The sequence below is a fragment of the Dipodomys merriami genome, unplaced genomic scaffold, assembly GCF_024711535.1.
Source record: "Dipodomys merriami isolate MVZ:Mamm:240054 unplaced genomic scaffold, mDipMer1.0.p SCAF_680, whole genome shotgun sequence".
Taxonomy (NCBI): domain Eukaryota; kingdom Metazoa; phylum Chordata; class Mammalia; order Rodentia; family Heteromyidae; genus Dipodomys; species Dipodomys merriami.
The window spans coordinates 469,552-489,668 of NW_027206269.1; the positions used below are offsets into that span (position 1 = coordinate 469,552).

Here is a 20,117-nt window from a genome sequence, read left to right on the forward strand (position 1 = left end):
TCCCTCCAAGTTTTGGCTTGCCTTCCTTCTACCTTGTAGATGTTGCTCTTGGTCCTTTAGCAGGATAGAGCCACTGAGCCAAGGCTTATGGTCTGAAAGTAATGGAGTACAGTCTCGGGCACCCAAGTTCAAAGCTGTGAATGTGATAGATTCAGTTTCTATAGTTTTCCCACCATTTCACAACCTATTTTCAAATAAAACTTTTAAAAGTAATAGATTCCTATTAATAAAAATATTTAACCTCATGTTTCTGTTTTAGCTAACAAAGTGTGTTCTTACTCAAAATGTATTTGAGTAAGAAAATCATAGGTCCAAGTAGACAGTAAGGATCTTTTGTAACAAAGATGTCAGAATGACTATCCTATCCTAAACAAAGGCTGCAAAGACATGAGCAGGAGTGTTGGGGAGCTGCTGTGGATTCCCTCAGCAAAAAAGGTACCCACTTCTTCACTTGGTCTACTGGGTCCAAAAGGTAGTGTGACCCATCCCATTCTAGAAGGAAGGAGGAAGTGTGCCTAGACCACTTTATTTAGTGTTATAATGTTTACACAGATAAGAGGAGGGGACAGCCCAAGCTCACAGACCTCAGGGAATCCTGGTGGAAAGGGATACACCACTAGGGTCTCTGGGGGGCAGAGGAAACCAGGAAGCCGGGGAACCTGGCTTCTTCTGCCTCAGCCTGCCCTCCCACAAGAGACCAGACGTTGAACAGCAGCATCTGCAAGACCTCCTTCTTCCCAAAGAGGCAGAGTACTGGCCACAAGGCAATAACGTCCAAAACCTGTCAAGCTGGAGGTTCAAGAGGTGTAGAAGCCCTAGAAAGAGCTGGATCAGAAGCATGGGTCCACCCTGCCACGTTGCACTTCTGTGAGCTGCTATGGGGTGATAACCTGCAATTAGTAAACACCTGGCCCACAGAGAGGACACTGTCAGGAAAGGCTCTAGTGTCTGGCTTTTATTGGTTGCTTGTTTTCTCAAACCCAGCATTTAAAAAAGTCACCTGAGGTGGTAATTTAGTCGGGTGGAGATTGGGGGGGTTGGGACAGTGGTCTCTTGGGAGGAGGATGCCAGCATGACAGGACAGGTCCTTCACATGTAGTACCAGGCCAAGAGTCCAGCAGCCAGGGCCACACAGGCAGCCAAAATGAACTGGAGGCTGGGCTTCCTCAGCACAGCTATGGCTGTCCGGAAGGGGCAGCTGCTGCCCTCCAGGGCACCTGTATGTGGCACAACAGGAGACATGGCTTCAGTGGGGCCATTCACATGCCCACCCCAGGAGGGGAGCTTGGGACCTACAACCTACCTTTGTCTTGTTGAGCAGCGTAGAAGGGGCATTTGCGCACGTCTCCCTTCCCGTCATGCATCGGGAGCCCATCCTCCAGGGTCTCTCTGGCCAGCATGCTGCCAGCCTGATCCAGTTCATTGAATATCTGAGAAGCAGAAATCAAGGAGCCATCCCTATATCATGTACAGACTCTGCTTCTGGAAAACTCCCTTGCTGCCCTACCACCAACACAGAGGGAGCTCTGAAGCAGGTCCAAGGTACAGCACACTAACTGCATGAATCTAGCAGGTGATCCTAGGAGGCATGGTTTGTCTGTGCTGCTGGCACCTTACTCCATCAAGTACCTGTGGCCACTCTCCCTGAAACTGCTGTTGACCTTAGGCTCTGGGTACAGAAACAACCTCTGAGTGGTTGGCCTCAAGTAAAGGCTTCTTATAAACAATCTATTTTTCTTGGTAAATTCTGGCCTTATTCAGTTTACCAAGCAAGACTTTTCATTCTAATACTCACTAAAAAGGAAGAGATTTTCCACTTCTCAATCCCAGCATCTTGTGCTGAGAGGAAAAAACAGCTCTACTCTCTCTGACCCCTGTGTTTGCTGGACCACATCCTCCCCAACACCATCCTGTCAAGCCAGGCCTTTGTGCTGGGAGCCGACCACCAGGTACACCTTTTGGAGGGCAGTTTGGTTCCTTCACCTTCCTCCAGGCCATGCTGCAGCTATATCTGTCCTCATGTTCCTGGTGCTCTCCTAGGAAGCTCTGGATTTGTGCCCACTGTCAAAGGTCCCTCTGAATCTCAGGCTTCTGCAGAAAAAGCTGGCCCCATGGTCAGTGCCCCATTGTAAGTACCTGCATGTTGTACTCAAAGGCCCTATTGGCCTCCTCCACGATCTTCTCTTTGGTCTTCAGGTTCAGATCCAGGGCATTCATCCTGGCCCGATAAAACTGCTTGAACTGCTGGGCATTGTCCACATTCTCAAACAGGTAGAATTGGGTTCCTTCCCCAGTGCTGGGAAGTTTCAGTGCCCGCTGGGCTACCTTCTTCAGCACTTGGCCTCCTGAGAGGTCTCCCATGTAACGGGTATAGGCATGGGCCACCAACAGCTCCGGCTCATTCTGCCCTATGTAGTGGATCCGCTCCACATACTTCTGGGCAGCCTCGGAGCACTTCACCTGCTCTTCCCAGTTTTCACCAAAAAAATACTCCATGTCCTTGATCAGTGCCTGCTTCCGGTGCAGCTCCGTGGGGAAATAAAGGGGTGTGAAGGCTGGGTGGTCCTTGTTTCGGTCCATTTCCTCCTCAAGGGCAGAGTATGTGAAGTAAAGTGCAGTGGTGGCAAGCTGTGGAGGGATGATGGAAGACTGGAAAGGGGCTGTAGGCCAGACCAGCAGGTCCAAACCTACATGCTGGTGCAACTAGAAACAAGAACTAAAACTCTTCCATATCCCAGAAACCCACCCTATGACCCATTTTTATTTACTGGTCTTTGAGAATGGGATTTTTTTTTTTTTTTTTTGGTCCAGTTGTGGGGCCTGAACTCTGGGCCTGGGCGCTGTCCCTCAGCTCTTCAGCTCAAGGCTAGGGCTCTACCACTTGAGCCACAGCGCCACTTCCAGTTTTTTCTTTTTTGCTTATGTGGTGCTGAGGAATCGAACCCAGGGCCTCATGCATGCAAGACAAGCGCTCTACCACTGAGCCACCTTCCCAGCCCTATTTACTGATCTTTGACACACAGATATTTTTCTTCCTTTTACACTATGCTGTCCATAAAGTCAGGACAGCCACAGCTTAACACCAAGAATGAATGCATGTGGAGAAAGGCCCGGCTTATGCCTCAAGAGGGTGCCAGGACCACCTGGAGGACTAATTAACCTCCCACCTCCTACCCCAAACCCAAATGAAAATTTGACATCCAACCTCATCTGATTGAGAAGCACAAACCTTAAACAGTTCCTTTTGAATGTTGCCTTTCAAGAAGTCCTTGACAAATTGGGTATTTTCTGCCCGGTCATGTGCTTCTTTGGTCCCTTCCTTCAGGAGCTCAGAAAGGTCAGCCACTCTGCAGAGATGGGGTTTATGTATGTGTGTAAGAGTTAGCCCTTCCCAAAAAGGTCCACAGGACAAAATACAGATCCCATGGTGACCAGTTGCTAACCTGGAGGAAGGAGCTTCTCAGACACTTCATTCCAGCACAATAACTAAGCACGGGGAGCTTGTCAGGGAGCACAGGGCAAACAGACATAACAATCTTCTGCAAAGACTGAGGGGGCCAGGTACCAGTGGCTCATGTCTGTAATCCTTGCTCCTCAGGAGGCTGAGATCTGGAGGTTTAAAGCCAGCCCAAGCAGGAAAGTCTGTGAGACACTTATCTCCAATTAACCACTCAAAAAGCTGGAAGTAGAATTGTGGCTCAAGTGGTTGAGTGCCAGCCTTGAGCAAAAGCATACAGGACATGAGGATGACTATGGCTTCCTCATGTCTTGTGCCTTCATTGCTAGAAACCATCCAAATGATTGACACTTTGCTTCTGTGACCATTTAGTGGCCAGAGAAACACCATTCTAATTTCAACAGTGTTAGCTAGTTTTCTCCAGAAATCTGCTTTTTAGAAATGTGACTCTTAGCCGGGCACTGGTGGCTCACACCTGTCATCCTAGCTACTTAGGAGGCTGAGATCTCAAGATCACAGTTCAAAGCCAGCCCGGGCAGGAAAGTCTGTGAGACTCTTTATCTCCAATAAACCACTAGAAAACCAGAAGTGGCGCTGTGGCTCAAACAGTAGAGCGCTCGCCTTGAGCTGAAGAGCACAGGAAAAGCACCCAAGTCAGAGTTCATGCCCCACGACTGACCAAAAAAAAAAAAAAAAGAAAGAAAGAGATGTGACTGTCTCAGGATCCATGCTGCTGTGAAGACCTGCGGTAGCACATCTCCCAAGGCAGCCCTGAGTCCAATCTCTCAGGACTATATGTAGCCTGGCCCACGTATGCGAAGATGAGATAACTGACAGGTAGGGACCAGCACGTCGGGTTTGTGTTAAAGCTGTACTCTTGGATGAATACAGATGATAGCATTTGGGTTGAGGGTCATGAGCACCCACAACATCTTAGAGAAAAACATGGCCTGTTTGTGGTCCAGCCTCTGGATTAGCTTGCATCACCCACATGCCAAGAATCCATTTATTAGCAGTCATTTCAAGGTATAAAAATGGAAATTAAGCCGGGCGCTGGTGGCTCACGCCTGTCATCCTAGCTACTCAGGAGGCTGAGATCTGAGGATCGCGGTTCAAAGCCAGCCCAGGCAGGAGAGACCGTGAGACTCCTATCTCCAATAAATCACCAGAAAACCGGAAGTGGCGCTGTAGCTCAAGTGGTAGAGCGCTCGCCTTGAGCTGAAGAGCTGAGGGACAGCGCCCAGGCCCAGAGTTCAAGCCCCACGACCGACAAAAAAAAAAAAAAAAAGGAAATTAACGGCTGGGAAGGTGGCTCAGTGGTAGAGGCTTGCCTTGCATGCACGAGGCCCTGTGTTCTATTCCTTAGCACCACATAAACAAAAAGAAAAAAGCCTGAAGTGGCGAGTGTGGCTCAAGTGGTAGAGCGCTAGCCTTGAGCTGAAGAGCTGAGGGACAGTGCCCAGGCCCAGAGTTCAAGCCCCAGACACCTCCCCCCCAAAAAAAGGAACTTAACCAATAACAGGTTTCTAATGAGAGACTACAAACTCTCTGTAACTTGAGGCTACAGGGGGGAAAAAAGAATGCTCTAGAATTCACATTCCACATTTTAAGAGAAAGTAGTCAGGCTCTGCCTCTGATTACCCACTTCTCAGCTGAGATGAAAAATGCTGAGGTTGTAAAAAAAAAAAAAAAAAAAAAAAAGGACAGGAATACCATTAAAGCCACAACTTAGCACTCCCAACCTGCCTCCTTGGACAACAGAATAGAGGAAATGAGAGTTGCTGAGCAGTCAGGGTTGGATATGAGCCCTGAAGAACAATGAGACATGAGGGGACCACTGTTTAGGATACCTCACTACTTCCCAGGGGCACCAACAGAAGAAATCAAGTGTGTTGGGCAAGGCAGGCAGTGTGCCCTCCTGACCAGATGCAGCCAGCCTCCACTGCTCACCTGGCATGGTTTTCCTTGTCTGAGGCCACAGAGTTCTTTTTCTCTGACTCGTCCACCCCCTCGGAGGGTTCCACTTCCGCTGACATTGTTGCTGAGTGATTCTTGCTGCCTCACTCTGGTCCTGTAGAGACAGATCAAGCCAGTCCTTCAGCATCATTGTCACTCACTTGGCTAAATGCCGATCTGCTCTACCCTTCTCTAAGCCATAACCAAGGCAGTAATATACCCCTGTACCTCAGAGTTGTTGCCATTACTACACAATCACAATATAGATATATTTATATATAGATAGTGTATTAGATAACAAGATTATAGGGACATTGAACCTGTTCTCAGCAGGTATGTACTGAGGGCATTCAGAAGGGACATCCTATTGTCAGTCAACCAGAAGGGTATGTGTATAGACATGCAATCTATGTGCAGGAGAGTGTGGCTGCCTATAATCCTAGCTACCCAAGAGGCTGAGATCTGAAGACCACAGTTCAAAGCCAGCCCAGACAGGAAAGCCTATGAAACTTTTATCTCCAGTTAACCAGCAAAAAACCAGAAGTGTAGGTATGGCTCAAGTAGCAAAACACTAGCCTTGAGGGAAAAAGCTTCCAGACTCTTGAGGTCCAAACCCAGTATCCCGCCCCCCCCTCACTCACACAAATATACCAAGAGTTCTTTTTATTATTGTTAAAGTGTTTGTGTTTGCAACTGTCAAAATTAAAAGCTACCAGAAAATACATTTAAAAACAAGCAAATAAAGAAAAACACTGCAGTAGTTCCCAGCTTGACAAGCAACCCAATGCTTCCATGTTGCCACAACTGTACTTGAGAGTGGGGTTCCTGTTCATGTGTTTGGGCTAGATGGCTTCATGCAGAAAGAATGACAGGAACCAGGTGTTGACTGGAATTAACCAAACTACACCCAGCAGCTCCCCTGTAGAGCAGAGCAGCTCACAAAGCACCCAACAATCCTGTGTCAGCTACATGAGTCATCAACACACTAACTGGCCCCAGTCTACTCAATACTCAGTTGAAGGAGATAATAAATTGGCCAACCAATTCCCATCGCCTGCTTCAAGGGCTGAGCCTTCGTCAGGCTGGGAAATACAGTCCCACATGACAAGCTCATCCTCTATCCCTGGAGGCTTCCAATTGGCAGTATAAGGGGCAGCCCAATTGGAAAACTTTCCAGCTCAACAGCAATAACCAATAAAGTCACAAAGACATTAGTACCAACATTCCATGTCAGAATGCATTAGACCAAAGAAAGAAGGAATCTTACTTTTCTACCTCAATCAGTATTTTACTATTTTCTTTTTCTTTCTTTCTTTCTTTTTTTTTTTTTTTTTTTTTGGGTCCAGTCGTGGGGCCTGGACTCTGGGCCTGGGCGCTGTCCCTCAGCTCTTCAGCTCAAGGCGAGTGCTCTACCACTTGAGCCACAGCGCCACTTCCGGCTTTCTTCTTTTTTCTTATGTGGTGCTGAGGAATCGAACCCAGGGCCTCTGGCATGCAAGGCAAGCACTCTACCACAGAGCCACCTTCCAGGCCCTATTTTACTATTTTCTATAAGCTGTATCTAGTTGTCAAGGAAGCCCAAGAAGTTTAAGTAGCTAGGCACCAGTAGCTCCTAGCTACTCAGAGGGGTGAGATCCAAGGATTGTGGTTTGAAGCCAGTCTGAATTAGAAGTAGAGGTGAGGTTCAATTAGTAAGAGTGCCAGCAATGAGCTTGAGGCATGAGGTTCAAACTCCAGCGCACGTGCGTTTGGTCACGCTCTCCCCCCTCTTACAAATCCAGCCCTTAATGGGCTAGGGATAAAGCTTAATGGTAGGTCACTTGCCTAGCATGCTTGAAGATCTGTGTTTGATCCCCAGCAATGTAAAAAAAAAAAAAAAAAAAAAAAATGCTGAGCACCAGTGGCTTACACTGCAATTCTAGCTACTCATTAGGCTAAGATCTGAGGATCATGGTTCAAAGCCAGCCCAGGCAAGAAAGTCCGTGAGACTCCAATTAACCACCAGAAAATCGGAAATGGAGCTGTAGCTCAAGTGGTAGAGTGCTAGTCTTGAGCTGAAGAGCTCAGGGACAGCACCCATGCTCAGAGTTCAAGCCCCAAGAACGACAACAAACAAACAAAAACCACCTGTCTTACCCCACCAACTAATGTATTGGTACATATATATCTTCCTCAAGTTTCCTCTAAGCGTCTAGCTACATTCTTTTTGTTATCTTTTGGGACATTATAGGAAATGGTGTGTTCATAGGATCAGTGGGATCAATTATAAAAATTAAATGAGGACAGGACAGCACAATGTCTGCTATGGCAAGCACTCAATATATGTCACTGATTGTATTGGTGTGTGTTGAACCCAGAACATCATGCATGTTAGACAAGTGCTCTGCCAGTGAGCTACATCCATAGCTCTTGTACTGGGGGATAGTGATGTCTAAGAACACTAAAAAAAATAAACAGCAAAATAAAAAATGGACTTTCTCGACTCAAATGCACTCTCTTCTGCATAAAGCTGATGAAATCCTGGGCACTTGTGGCTTCATTCCTGTAATCCTAGCTACTCAGGAGTTTGAGATCTGAGGATCACGGTTCAAAGCCAACCTAAGCAAGAATGTCCATGAGACTCTAATCTCCAATTAACCACCATAAAACCAGAAGTAGCACTGTGGCTCAAAGTGGTAGAGCATTAGCCTTGAGCACAAAAGCTCAGAGACAGTGCCCAGGCCCTGAGTTCAAGCCCTACAACTGGAAAGAAAAAAAAAAAAAAAAAGCTGATGAAATTCATGGTCCACAGAACAGTCCAGAAAAGTACACAGGCACGCAGTCATCAAGTGGGAAAGAATGCAAGTGAAGAGATGTTTCATAAAGTACTGATGCAGCACAGACAGCACCTTGGCAATGGCAAGATGCCAGCTAAATGAAGGGTCTGTGTTGTACATCATAATACCAGGTTTCTGGTTAAAAAATGTGGTTTTAGCTTTCTTCAGATTTGACTTATATGGTTCAAGTGGTACAGTCTCAGTCTTCAATGAAAAAGCTAAGCAAAAGGAAGAGGCCCTAAGTTCAGGCCAAAAGAAAGAAAAAAGCCATAAATTCGTGGCTCATGCCTATAAATCCTAACTACTCAGTAGATTGATATCTGAAAGATTGTGATTTGAAGCTAGCCAGGGCAAAAACAAGTTCACTAGTCTCCATCTCCAAAATAACCAGCAAAAAAGGTCTGGAGATGTGGCTTAAGTGGTAGAGTGCCAGTCAAGTTCAACAATGTCAAATTCAAACTCAAGTATTGTCAAAAAGATTCAAAGTTGCTATTTCCTGCCTTCCAACACTCACCTTGACACATTTAGATCACAGGGCAACCTGAGATTGTTCCTACTTTTGTAAACTAACAGAGCAACCCAAGGTTGTTCCCAGAAGGGAAGATGGCATAAGCCACCACTCAGTGCCTGCAGAAAATTAGCCAGACTGCCAGGTCTTGGTGGACAAAAAAGTTACAAGGATTCCCAGACACCTAGACACAAAAGAAGGTCACAATAGCATCTGCACATCTCTATAGCACCCACTACCATAGTAACTAGAGACAGAAAAATAGATTTCAAGAATCTAAAAGTATCTGAATACTTTAAAGTCTAAGCAATCCTATCTTTGTGCTTCTGAAAACATATGCTACCTTGGAAACAGAAGTGCACAGATAGACAATATGCTCATAGAAACCTCCTGTTAAGATTAGCTTCCAGCTGGCCGCCAGTAGCTCATACTAGCTACTTAGAAGGCTGAGATCTGAGGATCATGGTTCAAAGCCATCCATGGTAGGAAAGTCGGTGAGACTCTTATCCACACACAAGCAATAAAAACATTAACCACACACACAATAAAAAATATAATAAATTTTTTAAAAAGCTTAGGGATGGACTCTCTCTCTCTCTCTCTCTCTCTCTCTCTCTCTCTCTCTCTCACTCTCTCTCTCTCTTCAAGCCCTAGTACGGCTTAAAGAGTCTAGGGAATTTTTCTGCCCAGGCTGGTTCTGAATCACGATTCTCAGATTTCAGTCTTCTGAGTACCTAGGATTATAGGCATGAGCCACTGGAGCCCAGCCACCACTGCCTTTTGTGGTTATTTTACAGAGGAATTTCCTTTTTCTACCTAGGCTGGCTTTGAACCAGCTACGATTACAAGAATCAGTGACTACTGCCCTGTACTTTGTAAGACAAAAATCTTAACAAAAAGAGCTGTTAGTAAAACAGATTACTCATAACAGATCTCATAACCATAATTAAAAGGCAGAAAATCACAGTGACATAGGGATTACTAAGCTAAAGAACCTTCAGCTGGCTTTCTAGGGAAGCATTCTAGAAACTCTAGCTCTTCACTGAAGCTTTCAAGTATTAAAGAGAAGAGGTAATAGATTATTCTGTATTGCCTACATGAGGAACTTTAAGAGGTGTGCTATTTACCTTCCTCACTGTAGAATATTCTCAGAACACAGCCTCTCCAAGCTAACAGTTACTTAGTGATGACTCAATATCTACATGAATGCCATGTGACTATTAATTTAAATACACATTGTAAGTATCTGCACTGCAATTATGCGTCTTATGACATGGAGAGAGAATTTTCCCAACAGGAAGTTTCTAGAAGCTGGGTGCAATACGTCTAATAACACCATGCACACAAATCTTTTGTTTTGAACAAGCAGTCTTCATACTAAACTGTTCAGTCTGCAGTAGGCACTCACAAAGGTAAACTAAAATGAGCCAAGGGAGAAGTCTACTGGCCACATGGAGACCAAGAGGCAACACATGGTTCAGCCAAAACTCCTAACATGTACAACTAAGAGTAAATCCTGGATCTGCCCTATCAGTTGGATGACCCCCAATAGCTACTTAATTTCTGTTTCTTTTTCTTGTAACAATTCTGCATAAGAATTTAAGTCATCCAAATGCTAGAGGGGATGTGGAGAACAAGGAACCCTACTCCATTGCTGGTGGGAATGTATACTAATACAACCACTTTGGAAAGTAGTCTGGAAGCACCTCAGAAAGCTAACTATAGACCTCTCCTATGACCCAGTCATACCATTCCTAGGCATCTATCCTGAACAACAGGAACCAGTATACAAAGACACATGCATCTCCATTTTTATTGCAGCACTGTTCACACTAGCCAAGATTTGGAAACAATCCAGATGCCCCACTACTGATGAGTGGATACAAAAATTGTGGTACCTATGTACAATGGAATATTACGCAGCCATTAGAAAGGACAAAATAATGGTATTTGCAGGGAAATGGGTGGAAGTAGAGCAGATTATTTGGAACAAAGTAAGCCAAGAACAAGGAGACAAATAGCACATGGTCTCCCTGATATGTGGATGCTAAAGCCAAAATACAAGTAGATATGGCAAAGTAAAAGGACTCAAGAAACAAAGGACAGCCACCATTTTGTCCTATCATTGCTAAATGACTCCATGTTCTAACCATATTATGGTAGATATACGCACACAACAGAGGGAAGCTAGGAGGAGGAACAGAGTAAGTGGGAACAGACCACACTAAGCAAAAGGAAAAATGTAAACATCACCTGATGTGGAAAAAATAACCTGTATTGTCAAAGCTCATATAACTCACAAACTGTGTAGACCATGATAATGACAACTTGCCTTGTGAAAGTTAAAATGTGTTTGTGACTTTAACTAAGTATCACTATTCCACAATACTGTGAAATGTGTGAAATTTATGTAATCACCTAATCTCAATAAAAGAAAAAAAGTGAGAGAAGGGATGGGTTAGGAGAGATGGGTGACAATGTTGTCAGACACTTTGTACTCATATACTGTTTTGTAAAATGGGACTTCTTTGTACAACTACTTAAAGATAACAAAAAAATAAAAATAAGTTAAGTCATCAATTTTGCATAAGAATTAAGTTATAAGACTTGACTTAAATAAGTTATTTAAGTTACGAGACTTAAATGAATTCAATGAATTATGAGACTGGAACGTGTGCTAACATACTCCTTGTAATCCCTGCATTAGGGAAGCAAAGGTAAAGAGGATCATGATTTTGAGGCCAGCCTTTGTAGGATGGAACCTAAAACTAGGAGAAATCTATCATTTATCAGTCTGGTATCTGATTGCTAAATAGGCTAAGAATCGGAAGAACTAAATTGTATTTACTGAGATTTTAGGAGAATTTCCAGACACTCCAGCTTCTCTAGAACTCCTAGTGCCTGGCCACATCTGTCTTTCTGCTAGTAACTGAAGATGAGTCTCACAGATTTTTCTGTCCTGGCTGGCATTGAACTGTAATCCTCAGATCTCAGTCTCCTGAGTTGTTAGGATTACAGGCTGGGTCTCTTAGGCCTATACGTCTTAAGAGAAGCAGCGGTAGGCAACTGGTCCTAGATTATACACGGTAACAGGAGCTTTCTGGCTACTTGCATACCTCATTTCCAAAAGTTCAACAGGACCTTGAAAACTTCATGACTTCCCAAAAAGCACGTGGTTTCTGTGTCTTCAACTCCCTCTATCCCCAACCATTCTTCTTGCCTTTAAACCCTATGTGATAGCCATAAGGGCCTTTCCTGATAGCAGAACTGAGCCTTAAACACCTCTGCCTCAAGACATTATCAGTGAAGGTGCAGGGGAAAGTAGGAAAGCAGTCAGGCACTGGTGGCTCATGCTGTAATCCTAGCTACTCAGGAGGCAGAGAGCTGAGGACTGAGGTTCAAACTCAATCCAAACAGGAAAGTCTGTGAGACTCTTATCTCCAATTAACCACCAGAAAGCCAGAAGTGGCTCAGTGGCTCAAGTGGTAGAGCGCTCACCTTAAGCTAAAGAGCTCAGGGACAGGGCCCAGACCCAGAGTTCAAGCCCTATGACCAACCAAAAAAAAAAAAAAAGGAGGAAAGCATAATCTACAGCAGCTATCACATACCACTTTTATTTTTTGGGCTCACATACTGTCTTCTCATAAAGCTTTTCAAAGTTAGACAAATATGACCTTCAGCACAACATTTGGGAATTTTTTTTAAAGTTAATAAATAACCAACCGTGTGATGGAGGAAGAATAAAGTGAGTATGTGTGGGTGGTAGGGTTTGTTGTTTTTGTTTTGTAATTTGCTAATTATTACGATACCTGCTATTACTAAGTAAAAGGAAGGCAGGATTTTTTCCCCTTGTCTTCCAATATAGAAAGATAATGTAGCTCAGTGGCAAAGCACTTGCCTGCCACACACAAGGCCCAGAAGGGATTTTGGTTTTGTTTTTTTGGGGGTCCAGTCGTGGGGCCTGAACTCTGGGCCTGGGCGCTGTCCCTCAGCTCTTCAGCTCAAGGCTAGTGCTCTACCACTTGAGCCACACTCGCCACTTCCGGCTTTTTTCTTTTTGTTTATGTGGTGCTAAGGAATCAAACCCAGGGCCTCATGCATGCAAGGCAAGCACTCTACCACTGAGCCACCTTCCCAGCCTGGGATTTTGGTTTTGTTTTGTGTTTTTTTTCATCACATACCACCACACACAGAAAAGAAGGAAAGGAGTGAAGATTTATGTCTTTCAAACAGGACTTAGAGGGCATCTGGACCCTACTTCCCTCTATTTCCTTTCCTCATCTTCTTTCCAATAGAACTACGTGGGACCCTACGTGGGAACTCTGCTCACTGAGTCTTCCCCTGTTTCCTCTTGCCACTCTGCACTGCCTTGGAAACAGTTCATCTGCCTCAGCACACAGTGATCTTGCTAGAAAATAGCTCAAATATCTATGGAAGCGGATGGCTAGTGGGGTAGTGACATCACATACTATCAACATTATGCTCATGGGCTCTGTGACTACAAAGAAGGCTAAGATGCACTCTGAATTTCAAATAGCACTTGCCCACCATGTATGAGGCCCATGAGAGAAAGATAAATGGAAAATCAGAAAAAGATAAACAGACACCCCACTGCATAAACACTAATTGTACAATACTGACAACTGTAGTAAAGACAAAGCTTATGTTCCAAATTTTCTAGAACAATTCTGTTTTGTTTTAGTTTGTTTTATGCTGGTACTGGGACTTAAACTCTGGGCCTGGATGCTGTCCCTTAACTTTTTCACTCAAGGCTAGCACAGTACCACTTGAGCTACAACTCTACATCCAGCCTTCCTGCCTGGGTTGGCTTCAAACCATGATGTTCAGATCTCAGCTTCATGAATGGCTAGGATTTTAGGCATGAACCACTGATGCCTGATTTCCAGAACAATTCTGATTTCAAGTATCCTTTTCCACCAGTTTCTTCACTACAACTGTACATTTGGATCATGAGTCTTTTCTTTTTTTTTTTTTTTTTTTTGTCGGTCATGGGGCTTGAACTCTGGGCCTGGGCGCTGTCCCTCAGCTCTTCAGCTCAAGGCTAGCGCTCTACCACTTGAGCTACAGTGCCACTTCCAGTTTTCTAGTGGTTTATTGGAGATAGGAGTCTCACGGTCTTTCCTGCCCGGGCTGGCTTTGAACCGCTATTCTCAGATCTCAGCCTCCTGAGTAGCTAGGATTACAGGCGTGAGCCACCGGCGCCCGGCTGGATCATGAGTCTTTTCATGTTTGGTAGGAAACATACAATCATAACAGCTACTTAAGAGGTAAGCTGATCAACTAAATCAACTGAAATCAAATAGCATATAATAATAAAAAAGAATAAACAAACCAAATAGCATGATGTAAAATTGTTTTAATCATGCTAGCACCTTCCACAGTACCAGCACAGTGCTTTAATAAGCTCTTAAGTAATTGCAGGATTGAATATGAAATGTAATAAACCAGGCGCTGATGACTCACGCCTGTCATCCTAGTTACTCAGGAGGCTGAGGTCTGAGGATTGCAGTTCAAAGCCAGCCTGGACAGAGCAGTCTGTGAGATTCTTATCTCCAATTAACCACCAGAAAACTGGAAGTGGTGCTGTGACTCAAAGTAAGAGCTCAAAGAGAGCACCCAGGTCCTGAGTTCAAACCCCACAACTGACCAAAAAAAAAGTAATGAAAGCAGAGTCTCCTAAAACTAAGACAGCTAATCAGGAGAAAGGTAGAAACCCAGAACACTTAAAGAAGCTTAGGCAAACCAGTTACAGGACACTAGTCTCTGTTCTGCCATCCTTCTCCAAGGCCCTTTCAAAGTTACTGAAAATTATGACAATAATTAGGTCTGTGATACTCCTGGGAAAGAAATAAATCTATTCGTGTGACAAAAATTAGTTTTCCCACTAAGCAGAAAGAAGAGACTATCTGCCCAGTTGCTCTCTGGCACACAAAGTGACAGCACAGTTATCACCACACAACAATTACCTCTTTCTTCTCTCCCTGTACCTTTCTTCATGTATCTTATTGACTTCTATAAACTCTGTCCATTCATTCCCTCCTCTGTCCAGTATGTGCTTTATAATCAAGGAAATCGCAAACAAGAGTCAACTAGAAAGTCTTAAAAAACAGATTTCCAGTCCTATTCTCATATTTACCAAATAGAAGTTTGGAAACCTGTGTCTTAGATCAACCAGGCGCCAGAGACTTTAACATTCACCAAGTATTAACAGCTCCCCCCCTCCCCACCTCTTTCTCTCCAGTCCTAGGGCTTGAACTCAGGTCCTGGGTACTGTCCCCGAGCCAAATTTTGCTTAAGGCTGGCACTCTACACTTGAGCCACAGCACCATGTCTGGCCTTTTCTGTTTAGGTGGTACTAAGGAATCAAACCCAAGGCTTCATTCATGTTAGGTAAGCATTCTACCACTGAGCCACCTTCCCAGCCCCAACAGCGTCTTTTTTATTTTTGTGGTAATAGGGTTTGAACTCAATTCAGGAGCTTGTGCTTTCTAGAGCCACACCCTGAACCTGCCCCTTTTCCACTGTTTGTCAAATAGGGTCTTGCTTTTGGCTGAGGCCAAATCCTCCATTTACACTTTATGTATAACTGGGATGACAGGCATATGGCACCACATCCCACTTTTTACTAGCTGACAGTCTTTGATTTAAAATATTTGCTTAAAATAGGTATACCATTGTAAGAATATATGGTTAAAATGGGCATGGTAATATACATCTGTAACCCAAGCACTTGGGGGGCTAAGGCAGGAGGATCTTAATATGGACATGCTAGGAGAAAAATGGTGAAATCCTGTCCCACTCCAGGTCAGGTGGTCATAACTGAAATTTAGATGTCATTTTAGATGTGTTGGACTGTTTATAAAATAACCCCAAGTAACTACTCTTAGTCATTACTATTAATATTACTTTAATAAGAGTAATATTATTAATATTACTCTTAGCTGGGCATGTTGGTATGTGCCTATAATCCTGGGGACTCAGAAGATGGATCCTGAGTTCAAAGTCAAACTGGCCAAAAAGATATCAAGACCCTGGTCCCAAATCAAAAACAAATGGCAGGGGCTGGGAAGATGGCTCAGAGGTAGAGCGCTTGCCTTGCATGCCTGAGGCTCTGGGTTCGATTCCTCAGCACCATATAAGCAAAAAAAGAAAAAAGCCGGAAGTGGCACTGTGGCTCAAGTGGCAGAGCGCTAGCCTTGAGCTGAAGAGCTGAGGGACAGCGCCCAGGCCCAGAGTTCAGGCCCCACGACCGGACCAAAAAAAAAAAAAAAACAAATGGCAGCTGGGCACTGGTGGCTCACAACTGTAATCCTAGCTAGTCAAGAAGCTGATTATCTGAGGATTGTGGTTCAAAGCCAGCCCAGGCAGAAAAGTCCCTGTGAGACTTTTACCTGCAATTAACCACTCAAAATCTGAAAGTGGCACTGTGGTCAAGAGGTAGAGCACTAGCCTTGAGCACAAAGAGGCTCAGGGACAGCACCCAGGCCCTGAGTTCAAACCCCACAACCAACAATAAATAAATAAATAAATAAATAATAAAAAGGATCTGGGTTCAATTCTCTCTACCACAGAAAAACAAAACAAAACCCCACAACTAATGTTATTATTAAAGGAAAGACTGAGAAGCCTGGCCCCAGTGGTTTATGCCTGTACTCCTACTCAAGAGGCTGAGATCTGAGAATCTTCAATGTCTTGTATACAAAAGGGAATGTGGTCTTGAATTTTCACTTATTATTTTTGGCAGAACTGGGGATCAAACCCAGGGCTTTTGGCATGATAGGTAAGCATGCTACTATTGAGGCACATCTCATCTCCAGAATTCTTGATTCTCCTTTTAGCTACTATCAGAGAAAAAGGCTATGTCATTTATGTTTGTAACTTTTTAGTTAACTATGACCAGCAACATAGGCAACTTATAGGTCAAATTTTTCATCTTTTTTTTCTCCAAGGAGTGACAAGGTGAGTTTTACATTTCATGTCAAAACATTAACAATTCCAATTTCTAAAAGATCTGCTCTCTGTAGAATTATATTCCGGTTTTTGGTGCAATCTACATGCAGAGCCCAACTGTCCTATAACAAGTCACCTACCTAAAAGAAATCTGAAAATGAAGGCAGCCCTAGGTGTCTTATTGAGGGATAAGCTAAAGGTAATAAACATTAAATTTTATGTAACTCACTGGTATTGTCATTTCTAAGTAGGTCCTATTCTTGCTTCCTTTGACTCAAAGCAGCTCAACTTATTGGCCCAAGCAAAGGAAAAATGGAAGTCAAGTCATTCAAAGGGGAATCATAGGATTTACTCTTTATATCCCTCGCTGGATTAGGTCATTCAATGAACACAAGGCCCACATATTCCCAAACCTACATCAGTGTTTTGGCTCTAAGACTATTTTTGGAAACTTTTTCCTTTTTTTGGTTGGTCGTGGGGCTTGAACTCTGGAGCTCTGCAGCTCAAGGCAAGCGCTCTACCACCTGAACCATAGCACCACTTCTGGTTTTCTGGTGGTTCATTGGAGGTAAGAGTCTCACAGACTTTCCTGCTTGAACTGGCTTTGAACTGTGATCCCAAGTCAGCCTGGCTACACAGAACAGGCTCTATTTAAAAAAAAAAAAAAAAAAAAAAAAAAAAAAGGGGCTGGGAAGTTGGCTCAGTGGTAGAGCGCTTGCCTTGCATGCCTGAGGCCCTGGGTTCGATTCCTCAGCACCACATAAGTAAAAAGAAAAAAGCCGGAAGTGGCGCTGTGGCTCAAGTGGTAGAGCACTGGCCTTGAGCTGAAGAGCTGAGGGACAGTGCTCAGGCCCAGAGTTCAGGCCCCACAACCGGACCAAAAAAAAAAAAAAAGCAAGAAAACAAACAAAAAAGCCCACATACACACATGCAAGAGGCCCTAGATTCCGTCCCATCACCAAAAAATGATATACACTTGTTAATGAACACCATGCCAGAAATTCAAAGGCACAAAACCATTTTATATCCTTTTACTTGACAGGAGTGAAGGAAGACCACTTCAACAATGTAATCCATTTCCAATTTCTACAACTCCATTTAGGAAGGAGCACAGTATCTATCTGGGGCCAAACTGCCGAGTTCAACATCACCTGTGCTATCTTCTTGATTGTGGGATGTAGGTCAAGTTACTTCCCATGATTCTCCTGTTGATCTCATTTTACAGACAGGAGAAATGATCAACTCACAAGATTCAGGGAGAGCTTGAGAGCAAGAGGTCTTGCTCTCAATTATAGTGCATTATAAAAGGTTACCTTTCAAACCCGGTCTTGTCCAGTTTATGGCATCATCAACAAAGCACAGTAAGAAGAACAGCCACCGGCCACGACAATTGGTCCTTCAGAACCAATTTAAGGGGCGTGACCCACAGACAGGCCTCACGCAAAGACTGTGCAAGGCGGTCCCGACAGCTTTTACAAGGCAATTAGGACGCCTAAAGCACAATACTCAGGAGGTGACTAGTGAACTCCTCATCCAGACTAACCAGCTTCACTTACAGGTCATTGCTCCTCTTGCTGAATTCTGCACTAAAGGGTACCAGTGGCTCATGCCAGCAATCCTAGCTACTCAGGAGGTTGAAGATATGAGGTCGGAGGTTCAAAGCTAGCCAGAGCAGGAAAGTTCCTGTGACTCTTCAATTAAACACCCAAAAGGTGGAGGTGGAGCTGTGGTTCAAATGGTAGAGCGCCCCCCCCAAAAAAAATAAGCTCAGGGGCAGCCCAGGTCCTGAGTTCAAGGCTCCAGGACCGGCAAACACACACCTACACACAAAAGGACACCGGAGGTCACCCCCAAAGTCCCCACGCTGATGCAAAGGGCGCCTCCCGCGAGGTGAGTCACTACAAGGACGGAGCTGCGGCCGACAGCCAGCGGGACAGCGACGCCGGGCTCCCGTCGCGGACCCCGGGGTCCCCTCACCAAGCTCACCCGGGACGCTGCGAGGGCCGGGCCCCCACGGGACATCAGGGAGCCGCTGAGGCGGCCCGGGCCCCCCCAGGAGAGGCTTCGTCCTCACCTGACACTCCGCCGCCGCCCGGGTCCCCGCGGTCGGCCGCTCCTCCGCCTCCCTCACCGGCTTCCGGCCGCCCCCCGCCCAGCGTCCCCTCCGCCCGGCGCCCCGACGAGCTCCGGAGGAGCCCCGTCAGGTCAGGACCCGCGGGGTCCCGGCGGCGCTGTCCGAACAGACGACAGGAAGGCCAGGGAGAACGCGGGTCACTCACCCCGCAGCGAGGGCGCTCCCCAAATCCGCCAATCCCCAAGTCAGCGACTCCCTCAGCGGCGCCGCAGCCGAGCGGGCGAGCGACAGGACGGCGCGACGTGCGCACGCAGCGCGTGGGCGGGGCCTACTAGCGACACGCCCCCAAACACCACGCCACGCCCCCTACGAGAGGCAGGAGGCATTAAACATGGACTGAGGTTGTTTCGCTCATTGGCCGAGCTCTTGCCCGGGTAGTGGGCTCCACCCTTCGCAGGGGAAAAACAAAAACCCCATCATCTTGTGGGTTATCTCAAAGGCTAGATTATAACTAAAACAGCAGCCGCTGTCTGACTTGACCTCGTAACTGCAGTGCCAGGCTGTTCAAAAGTTGTTTCAATGTCTGCCTTGTTCCAGATACCATTTCCGGTGCTAAGAATCAGCAGTGCCAGCAAAACAGATGCTCTGCAAAAGATGACCTGGGGGGGCTGGGAATGTGGCTTCGTGGTGGAGTGCTTGCCTAGCACGCATGACACCCTGGGTTCGATTCCTCAGTAACACACACACACATACACACACACACACACACACACACACAGAGAAAGCCAGAAGTGGCACTTTGGCTCAAGTGGTAGACTGCTAGCCTTCCACAAAAGAAGTTCAGAGACAGTGCTCTGACCCGGAGTTCGAGTCCCAGGACTGGAAAAAAAAAAAAAAAAAGATGACCTTGGTCTGGGATCTTGATACAAGTAAGGAAAAAAAATAGTGATCTTAAGCCAACAGCAATAATTTTTTAGCAGTCATTTCAGAAGTTTGATTAAACACAAGACCTACCGTGTGATAAAAAGGATTGTAATCAGTGCAAGTCCTGACAACTGCAAACGTGACTCAGGCATACCCAAGCACTGCGACAGGCCGGACTTTGGAGGTTAAGAGTCATAGCCACAGGCTTGGTTGGCGGTAAGAGAGAAAACGCAATGGTTTTTTTTTTTTTCCTTTCTTTTTTTTGTTTGTTTTTTTCGTCCCGCCTCAGGCCGGGCAGCCTCCCCGACACGTGCACTAGAGGAAGAAGTGATTTGCAAGATTTTTCCAGGCGTGCGCAAACACGTTTGCATCCGGCCAGGATCTGTATAAACCATCTGGGCCAATAGGTGG

The 20,117-nt window shown here is 45.3% G+C and overlaps 1 protein-coding gene across 4 annotated transcripts; it reads right to left on the reverse strand.

Annotated features, from left to right (window-relative positions):
* Positions 1-940: 940 nt before the first annotated feature.
* LOC138816083 (heme oxygenase 2) lies at positions 941-20,007 on the reverse strand. 4 transcript variants are annotated; one of them, XM_070005644.1, is made up of 6 exons: positions 19,797-20,007; positions 5,408-5,528; positions 3,230-3,347; positions 2,137-2,628; positions 1,304-1,430; positions 941-1,217 (listed from the first exon to the last, which is right to left on the reverse strand). In XM_070005644.1, exons 2-6 carry the CDS (start codon positions 5,491-5,493, stop codon positions 1,090-1,092), a joined length of 951 nt encoding a protein of 316 aa, XP_069861745.1. In that variant the 5' UTR covers positions 5,494-5,528; positions 19,797-20,007; the 3' UTR covers positions 941-1,089. The 4 variants fall into 4 exon arrangements, with proteins under 4 accessions (XP_069861745.1, XP_069861742.1, XP_069861744.1 ...); XM_070005641.1 differs by lacking the exon at positions 19,797-20,007 and adding an exon at positions 18,988-19,081; XM_070005643.1 differs by lacking the exon at positions 19,797-20,007 and adding an exon at positions 18,783-18,855.
* Positions 20,008-20,117: the final 110 nt, after the last annotated feature.

Excerpts from the sequence above, each read along its gene's own strand:
- LOC138816083 (XM_070005644.1), bottom strand. The coding sequence starts at position 5,493 with ATGTCAGCGGAAGTGGAACCCTCCGAGGGGGTGGACGAGTCAGAGAAA. Across the intron at positions 3,348-5,407 it reads GACAAGGAAAACCATGCCAG|AGTGGCTGACCTTTCTGAGC; the intron begins GTGAGCAGTGGA and ends CCATCTCTGCAG. Across the intron at positions 1,218-1,303 it reads CGCTGCTCAACAAGACAAAG|GTGCCCTGGAGGGCAGCAGC; the intron begins GTAGGTTGTAGG and ends TGCCACATACAG.